The sequence below is a fragment of the Pungitius pungitius genome, chromosome 10, assembly GCF_949316345.1.
Source record: "Pungitius pungitius chromosome 10, fPunPun2.1, whole genome shotgun sequence".
NCBI lineage: Eukaryota > Metazoa > Chordata > Actinopteri > Perciformes > Gasterosteidae > Pungitius > Pungitius pungitius.
Genome location: NC_084909.1, coordinates 12018089 through 12031638, shown reverse-complemented (window position 1 = coordinate 12031638; position 13550 = coordinate 12018089). Strand labels below are relative to the sequence as shown.

The 13550-nt window shown below is 43.0% G+C and overlaps 1 protein-coding gene across 5 annotated transcripts in view; it reads left to right on the top strand.

Moving 5' to 3' along the window:
• il1rapl1a (interleukin 1 receptor accessory protein-like 1a) overlaps positions 1-13550 on the top strand; it is a 155868-nt gene that overhangs the window by 25727 nt on the left and 116591 nt on the right. For all 5 annotated transcript variants that reach the window (XM_037488355.2, XM_037488353.2, XM_037488357.2 and 2 more), the window contains exon 2: positions 718-822. In XM_037488355.2, coding sequence (XP_037344252.1) covers positions 741-822 — 82 coding nt within the window. In that variant the 5' untranslated portion in view covers positions 718-740. The remainder of the gene's footprint in view (positions 1-717; positions 823-13550) is intronic.

Here is a 13550-nt window from a genome sequence, read left to right as displayed (position 1 = left end):
TCCTTTAACGTACTTATCAATCTCCTGCTCAATTAATAAATGCTTTCATTACAGTTCATTTGAAGGGCTGCCATTGGGTAGCTTTCTAAGCTAATAAAGTGTTGCTTTGATGAGTGTATTCTTTTTTGATTTCACATCAAATTTATATAGCAGCACCAACTCTATTTCAGAAGCGCGCTATTAGAGGGTAATTAATACATGCTAGATTATGTAATTTACTCAGAGAAGATGAAGAGTGGAGAAGGAGTCACCTCCATCAATTAATATGATGTATGAGTCGATAAGGGATATAGGAGGGATATGTGCCGCATCACAAGGTGATCATTTAAAATTCCCTTCCAGGTCCCTCCTGTTTTTAATGAAGCTGGCTACTTAAAGTGCTGTTTCTCACACATGTAATAATTTATTTATTGATTCGTCAGCATCTTAGCAAATGGTTTCTCATTAAATATATCCCTGCCCTGATAACACGTCTCCGTTGCAATCATGAGAGGATATCATTACAAGAAAGGTACCCTAGGGTACTGTGCAAAGTGTTACGTTGGTTTTCCTATATTATTTTGGAAAACGTCGGTCCTCCTCTTACACTTACTCTTGTCTAGAAGCGACAAGGAGGTGCTTGATCTCCTGTACAAGCAGTGACTGACCACATTCTTTCTCTTTCTCCCTTTCTCCGGCCATCCTTCCTTCACCGTGTCGGTGCCTCCTCTCCTTCAGGCTGTGAGGACAGGAGGGGGAAGATGAGACCTCCCAGCCCTCTGTTGTTCCTGCTGTACGTCACGCTGTCCAGGACTGTAAAGGCCGTCTCGAAGAGAGGCTCAGGTATTTAACAAGCCGCCCTTCTTGCATGTCTGAAACCTCCGCATGCACCCTTTGGTATGACAGAATGTTTCAATGGCCCTTTTTTAATGTATGTGTGTGAGTGTGCTGCAGTGTTTTGTCTACTCTTCCTGGAAGCCGCCAACCATCAATGGCTGGCGCCGCTGTTGATTTAATATGGAGTTTTCTGGAAAGTTTCACAGACATAAGTGAATCATTTCTTTGTGCTGCTCTTTTACGAACTTCTGTCTACACTAATTTTAAAGTCCAGATCTTAAATAACAATCATTGTCACTGTTGGATTGTGTTTGGCTGGTGAATAATCTCAATAATTGTTGTTTATTGCAGTCATTTTGCCTTATGGCACAAAAGTGTGATTTTGCTATCAAATACTGGTGTCTGAACAATTCAGATGAGCAGAATTGAATTTTCGTGTGAGGACAACTCGCACAAGTACCCAGGAGCACGGTTGAGCAAATTAGATACAAGTGCGACTTTGCCTGTGTCTTAGGTGAAGAACATTTAAATTAATGGAAAGATATTCACTATACTTCTTAGAATTAGCTTGACGCACCACAATCTAGAGAGATTGACAGCTACCAAATGATCCAATTGCTCACTGACTGGGTCACCATGGTTTAGTGCAAAACTCATTTGGGCTCTAAATGCCAGCAAATTGAGCATCAATTGTGAACAAATGCAAAGGTCAAAAGCGAAAATGGAGAGCGAAAAAAGATTGAACGTAGAATCTTGACAGGAATACATAAATGGATTCAGGTGGCCCGTAACCACACTGTGAAGACAAACTGCCATTACACGAAGAAAGTGAGCAGAAAGTTTGTAATGAACTTATTTGGCACTGAGTATTTACAGAATAGTTTAATTATAGCAAAAAACTCTGCACCTAAAATCATGTTAGACAATACTAAAATTAGTTGGTTGCATTCAGGAAAGTGTGTGTGTGTGTGTGTGTGTGTGTGTGTTGAGCTGCAGACATGACTGGTTTTATATTGAAGGAAGCGCACCCACTACACCGATACGGGTACAAAGAGCAGAAGGGCAACTTATCAATAAATAATGTGCTTGTGCTGCAAAGAGGATGCTCAGTGACACACTAACCCATACAACTATCCCACAGAGAAAAAAAAAACACCCAAGGAGACAAACGTTATGATTTACTGTGGCTGGTTGGCCGTAGCTGTTAGCACTGTGCCGGGATTGTACTTCCTTTTACTCCAGGTAGACTTACTCATGGGAGACAAAACATCCTTCATACAGACTTAGCTTGGGCATTTACTAATGGTACAATGGATTCATAATATGATTTGCACAATTGATTCCCCTCTCAAAAATGTATGCAAATAATTATTCTTTACTTGTGTAATATTTGCTCTGCCAGAGGAGATTGAATAAAACCTTACAGGGCGACAATGCTAACAAGCTACGATAGCTTCCTGCGTCTCAAAGACCAGTGCAGTCAAGATCAGCCTTCAACTCCCAGTAAAAGTTTGATTAAGCACACCTGAAGGCTTGTGTTAAAATGTATGTTTAGAAATGTCCCAAGCGTGAAGACTTGTATTGACAACCTGCACACTGTATTGCTCAATGTTGAAGACAGAAATCATGTATACGTGTAATAAGCTATATTAAAAAGTACGGCACAAGACTGAGCACTTTTCAGTTAAACCAGCCCGTTATCTAAACAGGCCCATGAAAAAATCAATGAAAACACAATTGATTGAGCAATTATGTATTGAGATACTGTTTTAACTAATCTTCCAACTAAGTCAGGGTATATAACTTTAATAAATAGCTTGCTCTTCTACAGAACACATTGAAAAAGTGAATTTAGCTAGATGCGTTAAATGTTCAGCTATATTAAGAAAGGTTTAATGAAAGGCTTCTCTGTCTGCCAAACATAATGTAGCGTGTCTGAAGTTCCAAAATATATATGGTTCTGTTACTGTTAGTGTTGCTTGGGCCAGGGTTGGGGTGCCGCCCCTTCCGGGGGATTGGCGCGAATGTTGGGGGGTCGGGTGTGTTGAAAGACCTGTGTTTTGTTGGTGAGAAGCAGAATAAACCCAATTCATCATAAACCTGGCTCCTTATTGGCACGGAACGTTACAATATTATCATGGAGCCATGTCAAAAATCAAACATTCTGACATTAAACTAGAAGAATCTGGAAGATCGACACTGGTGCTTTGTCCCCCTCTCTCTTTCTCCGTTGGCATGCACATACCGCATGGTTACTTTACTTTGTTTGGTAAACACCTGGAACCAAAGTTTTGCTTCTAATACATGTTTCTGATATTTTCATTTCAATACCATGAGTAGAACACTTTATTTTTACATCTGTTCCTTACAAAGTAAACAACATTTTGTCAGTATCTCATTTTGTATTTTTAAGTACTTCTATTAAATTGCAATGCCCTCAGAGGCATCAAATTAATTGGAAACTATCGCTCTTTATCAAGAGAAGAGACAAATTGAACAGGATGACGGTTTTGGTGTCTGTGTTAAAGATGAAATGTGGTAGTAAAGGAGATTAATTGGCTGATAAAGTCCCTTGTGCGTGATTGTTTTCCTGGTCAAAGGTACGGATATTTGTCTTCATGTGCTGGGGATGAAATAGACGGAGCAGCTGGACTCTCATGACTGCTATTAAATCATTTTGCAGGGTCACCACTGGCTTCCTCCTTCTACCGAGGTCAAAGTCTTCTATAGGTAGTTATAGGTACATATAGTCGAGTCCAAACCAACATTTTTTAGCACTTGGATTTACTGGTTTACTTGCGTGTTGGTTGGGAATCTGGAATCAGATGGGAATGCTCTTGCTGTTTCTGTTGGACTGCGAGTAGGGAATAAGGCTTTACAGCCTTGAATAGTTATGGGTGAGGATCAGCTATGAGGCCTTGATTAACCCTCGAGAGACACTTGATAAAGCAGATGTTCAATTGATTTTTCCTCCCCTTTTCCAGAAGGGTTTCCCAGAGTTTATAGCACTCTGAAATCCTACAAAGACTCAATTTGGGGCCACTTGTGTCCCTTTTACTTGGACTAATACATTTCCCAAAGGTGTGGAGGCTGCATGTGTATCTTCACTCTTTTGCCCCGCTTTGCAAGTTTTCATGAGCAGTAAAAAACAGAAATGGATATTAATTGGTGCACATTGCTGTTTTTTGGTTGGCTGCTAATGTCTGTGCATGTTGGATGTTAATAAACAGGTTGTATTTGACCCACCTTTTGGCATGTGTGTGCTCTGCTGCTGCAAATGAGGGTTTTTTACTCCAGGCATTCTGCTCGGTGTGTCTTCTCACCTCGATGTGATTGCGCAGTGGGCTGAGCGAGGCCGCGCTGACACTGCATGAGATTCACTCGCAGGGACTCTGAGCAGCTGTCAGGGTTCATCAGTCTTACTCCAATCCTCTCGTTCTCCGTCCGACCCGGACCCGGCTCAGCTAGACCTGCGCATGCCTTTTCCAGCCTCTTTGCTTGAGATTAGCCCATAAAGACCTAGACTTTAATCAGACAAGACATTGACTCTTTAATGGGGGTCTCTGTCTGCTCACAAACCCAATTACCAGTTTGTAGCAGGCTGAGAGCCTGGGAAGAATGTTAAATATAGGGAAGAACAATGCGTAAAACCTGGTGGTCATCACAAAGCAATGATATGCCACGTCAAACTTGATTTAGAGCATGAGAATGGCGAGGTCATAAATAAAAGCAACAGAAAAAGGTGTTTAATGGTATTTCCCCAAAGATTCATGTATTAACTCAAAGTAAATCTGATCTATGAATAATCCATCAGTCTTTAATCAAGAAGAACTTTTTTTCCCAATTTAGATTTTAGAGTCAAATAGTTTCTATTTCTGTGGCCGCTGAGTGAAGAATCACACGACAAGGAGAGCTCAAACAAAGTGCCCTGAGGGTGGTTTATTTGCAAAGTGAAAGAGAAGTTGCCTTGTGTTGCCGTGAATATGGGCTGTGCTCCCGAGAGGCTGATCGTTCACCCGCTGCTTTCTGGAGAAAAGATAGAGCATATGCGTTAGAGTTCTGTCTCCTGGAGAGGTTTCCCTCCTCTGGTCAAACCCATGCAGCTTATGTGGCTGTTGTTTGATGAACTGCAGCTGAGGCTGATCAGCCAGTGACAAGGGCGTGCAGGTGTTTCTTGTGTGTTTCCAGGACGACGCTGATGAATCCTCTGAGTGCTCGTCACACCGCTCTGACACAAAATGAAAGATTTTAAGATTTAAAAAAATAGTGTGGTAACTTCCCATGGGTATCTCAGACTTTTAGCAGGATTATCAATTGATCAAAAATATATAATGGATTAATCAAAAATTACAATACAGTAATAGTTTTACATCTTGTGAAGATACACAGGATGAAAAGAAAAAGAAACTGCACAATGACGATAAATGAACTCGCTTGGAAGTGGATTATCCCCATTCATTGATGTTGATGTTTGATGGATATCCATTTTGCCATTTAGATATTCTTCCCAGCAAAGCAATATAACCTTTACGACAAGACCATCTCTTCCAAATAAATAAAAATTAAGAACATTTATATTGTAATGTTTTATGCTGTATTTTACATGCCAGTGCTCCGTCCACTATCCCAAATCAGAGTTTCAGCAAAAATGAAGGAAGAAGATTTTCCCCCTGGAAGTTAGGGATGAAGCGACAGCATTGCGGAGTACAATCTACAATCTGTTCATGGATAGACAACATTCCTGTCAGTGTCCTCAAACACACCTGATGTCATTCTAGGCAATATGACCCAACTCCACGCGTTACAGGGTGGATTCTTGACTTTCTTTCAGACAGAGGCCATCCTGAAATGACATCAATAGAGGCCACCGCAATGGGGGGGAAACCTTTGATCACAATGTGGTCCACCTGGTCCACTTGCACTGAAAAACCTGATGGGATGCGTATCCAGTTCGACCGAGCTTTGTGGCGTGAAAGAGTCTTCAGCAGCGGAGCCTGATCGATCCGAATCGTCATCATTATACATGTGATAGATAAGATCATAAAATGTCAGAATCTGCCTCACCAAGCTCATCGACAAACTCCAAATACATTTAGGAGTGATTCCAAATGGTTTAAGATTTGTGCGATGATGCAATGTTTTTAACATACCCTTGGTTAAATCTGTGGGGATGTTCTGAGTAACCTTTCCTCTTTTTTTCAATGGCCCTACATTAGGGTCCATCAAATTTGAATGGGAAATTTTAATCTCAAAATGTCAATTTGGCTGGCATTGCATTTTGTTCCAATTAACATAAAAATGACTTTTGCAAAGTTTGGAGGAATTCTATTGAGATTTAGGGGTGCCACCTAACACATGAACTTTGGCGAAATTACGAAAATGTGCAATTTTTAGTCTAATTGCAAAAAGTTTGACCTGGAAATGCTGAATACTGTGAACTTTTATACAGTAAAAGTGTTCTATAGGGTTATTAAATTGAAATTTGTTTGCTTGCCCTTTGGGCAACTTGGGAATTTCTCAGAATTCAACTTTCAAGATTCTCAATTCATTTGTCCTATTGAAAACATGAATGAGGTCAATGGGACATGTTCACGTGGCCTTACCCTGAATTTAGTGCAGCAGTGATGGATGTCAGACATACATATAAAGTTTAATGGACCTTATTGTTAAATACAAGGGTACTTACATACTGAAAAAAAGAACAAACCCTGTCTTAGTGGCTAACTCACTGGCAACTAACAGGGCCTTAAACTTCAAACTTAATTGCTCAGTCTGTGCCAGAGTCTGTTCCGCTGAGAAACACCACCAGGGAGAAAGAGCGAGGAAATGGAACCTGAACTCTGAACCTAGCCAGTGCGTTTCCCCCCAGATATGTCTACCCACCCGCCACCCAAGAGTAACCATCCTATTCAGGGATTAGCTTGAGTTTGCAGCGGCAAAGGTTTGGCTGTTGGTTGCGGTCATGTTCAACTGCCTTCAGCACATTCTGCAGGTGCTGCTCCTTCCTTGCCATCGCGACAAAGTCGGATGTGAGCTTGACGCTCGGCACAGTCATTGACCACGTTCATTGCACGTACATTGAATTTTTTTGAACGCAGCATTGGTCGCCTGGTGACCGTGATGACTCCACCTTCAGGTCTGCAAAAACCAGTGTGGTGCCGGCACCCAGACCGAAGCAGTGGTCTGCCCAGTGAGAGCTGTATGGCAATGCAGGCTGCGGTGAGATGGCCAGTGTTTGACGCAGTGGTGTCAAATGCCATGTTGACAACCTGGTCAGCACACCACCAGTCCTGCAGCAACTTGCATGTCAACCGGGCAATGATCCCTCCACATGTCTCATTGGTCTGTTTTTTATAAGCCTCCCAGCTTATAAGAAACAGACCAATGAGACATGAGGAGGGATCATTACCAAGCAGTTTCAGCCGCTCTGCATCTCCAACAACCACTGTAAGACGCTCCAACTGCCGCACATTGCTGAGCATCGGTGTTAACTTGCTGTCCCAGTGTAGGGTGCACAATGGAGGTTGTGTCCAGCACTTGGCGTCTTGCTCGGTCAGCTGTTGCGTAAGATGCAGAGAGATGTGTACATTCACCACCCGACTCTGCAACAAGACCACGCGTGAAGGCAGCATGTTGCCTTGGTGACATCTTCAACCTTATAGCCAGTGACACGACACTTGGTCAGCTAAGGATGTCATGTGGAATGAAGATGTTTGTTCCAGTGTTCTTATGGTTCACCCAAAGATGGTGGATAGACTGTGTTAGTATCCTCCTCTGACTCCTACTCACTCTCCGACTCCAAGCTGGACATTGCCGTCATCTCCTCCAGCTCCTTTTCACAATGGTACTGCCTGGCTGCTGCGGAAGCTTGATGCTCCTCTCGCCGCTTCACCTTCAGTTGCAGCTTTTTGTCCAATACACCAAATGTGGCCACTCTGTCAGTCTTCATGCTGGCCAAGAAAACTCGGTCTTCTGGGTTCAATCAGATTTTCAACATTTGGAGGCCACAACGGAAATGTGGCATCAAGTCTGCACTCCAGTTTCTTCAATTGTTTCGCTGTAGTCTCACTGGAGCGCTTGGCCTGGGAGATTTTCCGCAGCTTGTTGTTAGCATGGACTAAGTCTACAATCTTGTGGCATGCACGCTTGTCGCTCACCATTGGGACATTGGCTTTCTTGTAAAATGGCCGCACCTGCTCCATATAAGATAGTAATATGTAATAATACATACCCAACACAGAAAGATCACCTCAAAAGGAAAGATCACCTCAGTTTTCTTGAGCTGTAGTATTCTTTACCTCAGATCTCCATGGCGACCATTGAGCACTGTTAACCACTTTATCCAACAAAAACAGATGAGCGGTGGTACCCCTAAATCATCATGTACTGGAAAAATATTTTGCATGTGTTGTTTCTACATATATTCGAACACTTTTAGCACCCAGCCATATCAAAATTCAAGAATTGTGTTTTTTGATGCACCCTACCCTACATGTACAGAGGGTAAGCGCTTTGCTGGGACTACCTGCCCATCAATCAGTGTCACCTTTTGTGACTCTTTATTTCTGCATTCGAATGGTCCACAGACTCCCCGTGTGTGTTCCCCTGGGCTCACTGTCGGGAGGTAAACGAACCACAGATCTGATTGAGAATTGCTCACAGCTGCAACTCTGCGCTTTCATAGCCTCGGCTGTCCTACACAGACACACAAAAACCACCACATGAACACTTTGTCCGTTTATGCACTCCAAATGTCATGAGAGAATACACATCACTAAACACGTCCGAGGCTTGCTGACCGGTCTGTTAGCTGGCATGATGGCTCTTAAACACGGCCTGCAGGGACGAGTGAACAGGCTGCAGTGAGAGAACAACACACTGCACTCGGCTGACTCAAAAGCAAGAATGGGGTCTTCACCAAGTCTTGCACTAGTAGAGGCACCGTCTTGCTTCACATGCGTAGTGCTTGAGTCGATTCAACTGACTTTAATGGGATTATTGGCTGCACATTAAAGGTACAATGTACGTGAAAGGATAGCCTCTTAGCAAGTAACACAAAATTGGACACTGTATTTGAGTGTAATGGCTTTTGATGCAAGGACCAATCCTGGCCACAAAGATACCAACATCAGTAAAGTAAGAATAAGAAATAAGAATCTGAATCAGAGGCCTTTCATTGCCACGTATGTCAGAAGAAAAAAATGTTCAAGACCAATACAGTGCATCAAAATACTGATTTAAAGGATGTTAAGGTTTTGTTTACACCTGCTCTGTTGTGGAAGTTAAAAATAGTTAAACATTTAAGCAATATATGTAAATAAGCCTGATCCAAATACAAACAAATTGGGCGTTTTAAAGAATGTAATTGTCAAAAGACAGCTGCTTGCAGTGGTACCAGCTGTGACTTGTGGCCTAATGTAGCGTAGGAGTGTCCCAAAAGCCACTACAGTCAGCTCTGTGTCTACATACTGATATGACAGGGCATTGCCATGATCCCAGCAGGATATGTCAGGAATGTGTGTCTGTGTTCATCTGAAAGTTTCTCCGTGCGTGACTTGTGGTTTCCCAACCTTGGCCTCTTGCTGTTTCTCTGAGCGGGGATAAAAATGGTACAGCCAATATTCTAGATGACTCTGCAAAGTCCCACTCTCCAAATCCCTGATAAGAGCCCGTCATGGATAACTGTAAATCTGACATGGCCCCAAGGCAGTGTGGGGGAGGAAGTCTGTGGAGCTGGCGCCTGAGTAACCTCACGATGAGTGCGAGGACAGGAGATCCAGTCAGTTAATTTATTTGTCAAGGCGCTCCCTCCTTTCATTGCACAAATCACACGGGTGCATTTTCTGTGACACTTAAAAAACTGAAATGTGCCCATCTTTACTTTTTCTCTGTCAAGCAGACGGGCTAAATGACCCACTCGCATAAGACGCATGGGGACCTTGTGTCTGCTTGTCATGCCTCTCCCGTACCCTCGGGCCGTTTCAGGTACGTCCAGGAAAAGAGTCTTAACAGTTTATTGAGCGACTAACTCTCCACATTGACATCTCGCGCTTGCTAATGTATGACTGCAGCCCGTCTCAAGTTAAGCGATTGATCACCTCAAACCTTTCACTTGACACGTTGAAAATGACGCCACACATTCAGGAGTAGTTTCTGCCTCTGCCATTTCTGCATTTGATGCTCATTACCAAGGCTGCTAATGTCCTTGTGCACGTTCTTGTTTTAGTCTATTTGAGCCACTAACTAAAGACATATTCATGATAAATGGAGAATACGGCCAGCTGTATCAGTCCACAAGACATCAATATGTTAACAAGCTGATTATAGACATACGCATGTTGTTATCCTGCAATTTTTGCCCCCCTGATATGGTACATTCACTTTTCATTAACATACATACATGCCCATGCAAGTACATAAAAGGGGTAAGAAATCACGCTGGCCAATTTTGTTCCTTCTCTCCCGCCACATCACGAAACACATAAATGCACTACGGAGGCTGTCGTGGTCTGGTCAATACCTTGCTCTCTAAATGATGAGAAATGGCTTGCACTGCAGTAACACTGTGCCGGGAGATTGATCACATGCAGACTTCTGGAGATTAAATGGCTTTCTTGTGGAGAGCCAGACTGCCCCTGGATGGTGCATTGTGTAGATGGGAAGCCTGTTCCCTGTGCTCACTTCACAACAGCTGCACAGCCTAAGGATAGACCAGCTCGTGCAGGCAATCAAGCTGCAATGCTTCAGTTTTTATCGGAAGGTAGAGACTCGCATTGGACTGCCTCATTATTTCGCTCACCGGAGTAAAGAGCAATGGAGTGGTTGAGTTTGTCTATATCAAAAACTTGAATTATCGTAGTATTGGTTTGTGCCGGCGTTTAACGCCAGCAGTTTGTGGTAGTGTGAAGGCAAGGGTATGATATGATAACGATATGGAGGATGTGTTTATAAGAGCAAACCTTGTGTTTAGCGCCAGGTGGAGGGTTATACCTGAGAAAAACATGACAGCATGTAGGTCTCCAAATCCACGCTAACAGGCTCCATTTAAAGATCATAGGTGGGGAAGTGTGTCCCTCTGGTTGTACGATGGGTGTGGTGTGTGGAGGGAGGGGGGGGCATTCATACCAAACTTTGTGTGTGTGTGTCGGGGTTTAATTGACTGGGTTTGTATATACTGTATACTACAGAAATAGATGGCCAGTAAATTAAATGTTGATAAATGAAGAGAAGTGCTACAAGATGCTTGAATAGACATCAAGGCAATTTAGTCTGCATTGAATGGCCGTGATGTAGCAGCATAGTGTGTGCTTTGTATCTCAGTGAATCCTGAACATATTAAAAACACTTTTACACTCTAGCTGGAGTTTGTTTAAACTTAAATCAATGATTATTCTATATATTCTATATTATTCTGTAAGCTGTTTGTAGGTCAAATACGAAAATGTGAACTTTAGCAGTCATGTGGCTTTAATGCAAAAGAAAGTAAAGTATTTCCCCTCCAAAATGCAGTGGAGTAGAAGTCTAAGTTTTGTGTTAATTGAAAATACAATTAGTACATTTTCCTGAGGATTGTAAGAGTCAAATGCCACCCTGACATTCAGTGAGTGTACTTATTCGCAGAACTGAAGACATTTCTGGTTGTCATTCTGAGGTAAGTTTGATTGTTCGAGAATGATTAAATAGGATGCCTTATTAAAACCCAGAAGGTTTCACTGCAGGCAGGGAGACTACAAAGACCGGCATTATACAATCCCCTTTAGGCCATTTGAACTACAGTTCACCACAGTCCTGTGCCACCTTCTTCTGTCACAGGGATATGCACTCGGTTGCTATTGTCAGGCCTTCAGAAGCACACAGCTACAAGCGTTACACCCAGGTACAAACACTCACACTTGTATCCCCAGAGTTTCACTGTGTGGGTCTGTTTCTGTGTGTATATATCCACCATCTCTCATTAGGCAAAAAACATAGTGAAAAAGTAAGCTACATGCTGCGAATGTGGGGGAGGAATCTTAGTACGTCTTCAAATGCTAATGAGAGGAGCCTGCTCCAACAGACTGCTTTGTCTTTCCGTGTATTCATCTGTGCATGTGTGAGTGTGTCTGTCTGAAAAAATGTTTTTCCGCAAAGGTAGAGGAAAATCTAAGCACACTTATTTTTACATATCATTAGTAGCTCAGTGCAGCCCCATCACCCTGACAACTCCATCCTTCTCTCTTCCTCCTGCTTATCACCATAACAACTAATCTACCGTAAATAGCGCTGTCTCCCTGTCTGCCCCCGTCTCTTTCTTTCTTGGTTTCTCTCTATCAGTCTTTATTCTGTTCGATCTTTTCTGCGTTCCTCTGCCTCCTTTCACTCCTCTTGTTGCCACAGCACCTCCCTCGTCCTTCACCGCCGCCCTGCCTCCACTCGTGTCTATTTGTTCTGCTCCGAGTCCATTTTTCCGTGCCACTGCAGATGTGGGTGGTTCTTGGTGACTGCACAATAACCTTCCTTCGGCTCCACGTTGTCAAGTGCTGGAGCTCGGATGGCAATCAATGAAAAAAGGCAGCTTTAACAAGTTATCCAGCAAACTCCCGAATCCTATATTGATTCTGTACTTTTTTCAAATAAAAATAGATTCTTAAGGCATACTTTGTCCATACATATGGATCTATACTTTTACTGTTTGGAATATATATCTGATCTGATGGAGGTTTGCCTTGATGAGATCTTCTCCGTGCCTGTGTTATTGACAGTGGGCCTGGCCTGACAACTTGATTGGGCTACTATGCTCCAGGATTAACTTGCCAGCCTGGCAGGCTTTTACGATCAAAGATCACGCCAATGGTCTGTTTCGCTGAGTAGCTCTGGGATTGACTTAACAGTCTGATGTGCTAATGCAGAGTTATCCCAAGGTTGAGCACCATGCAAAGGACACACACGCAGCCTATGTAGATTGACAATCTTTACAGACAGATGGGACAACAAACACGTATCTTTGGCGGGAAAGTATTCTTGAAACAAAAACAAAACCTCTCTTCCAGTTGAATTCATCTCACATTTAAATGTTTCTTTCTGACTCGTTTGTTTCGCTCTGCCCGTCTTTTTATCACTGTTTGAAATCACTAATTATTCTGGTTTATCCGGTTTCCCTTCCCTGTCATCCTCTCATTTGCCTGACTCAATCTTTTCATCAGCAGCATGTGAGAGGTCATCTTTGTGCACCTCTGCCCCCGTTTCTATGGTTCATACTCCCTGTTTCTCTCCTTTTCTCCTTCCTTTTCCTTTCCCTGCAATGCCTCAAAGGAAGCCCTCCCAGATCCCTTCTTACATAACCGCCACCACCTCTCCCTCCCCTGGATAAGCGTACGTGTAAAAAGCAACACAAGTGTTGGAGGCAAAGGGAATATTGATCAATGCTGACGTTATATTAGGTTAATCCTTGTAATGGAGGGCCACTTTTAAGAGTGAGGCAAAACAAAAGCCCGATTAACATCCCCTACGGTCACAGCACGCTTCCCTCCAGACTGAGTGGCGACCATCGGAAAATCCTGAAGACCGGACAAGAGGGGGGAGAGACACATGAATGTTTTTTGGGGCATACGGCTTGAAATGTAACTCGGGTATTCTCTGGAGGCTTCATCTGGGAGGCAGCCCTTGAATCCTTATAATGTCCGTTCTCTAGCTGGTTCCCATGCTCACGCTTCAGTGGCTCGCTGTATATGATGTTGTATCCTGTGACGTCGGGA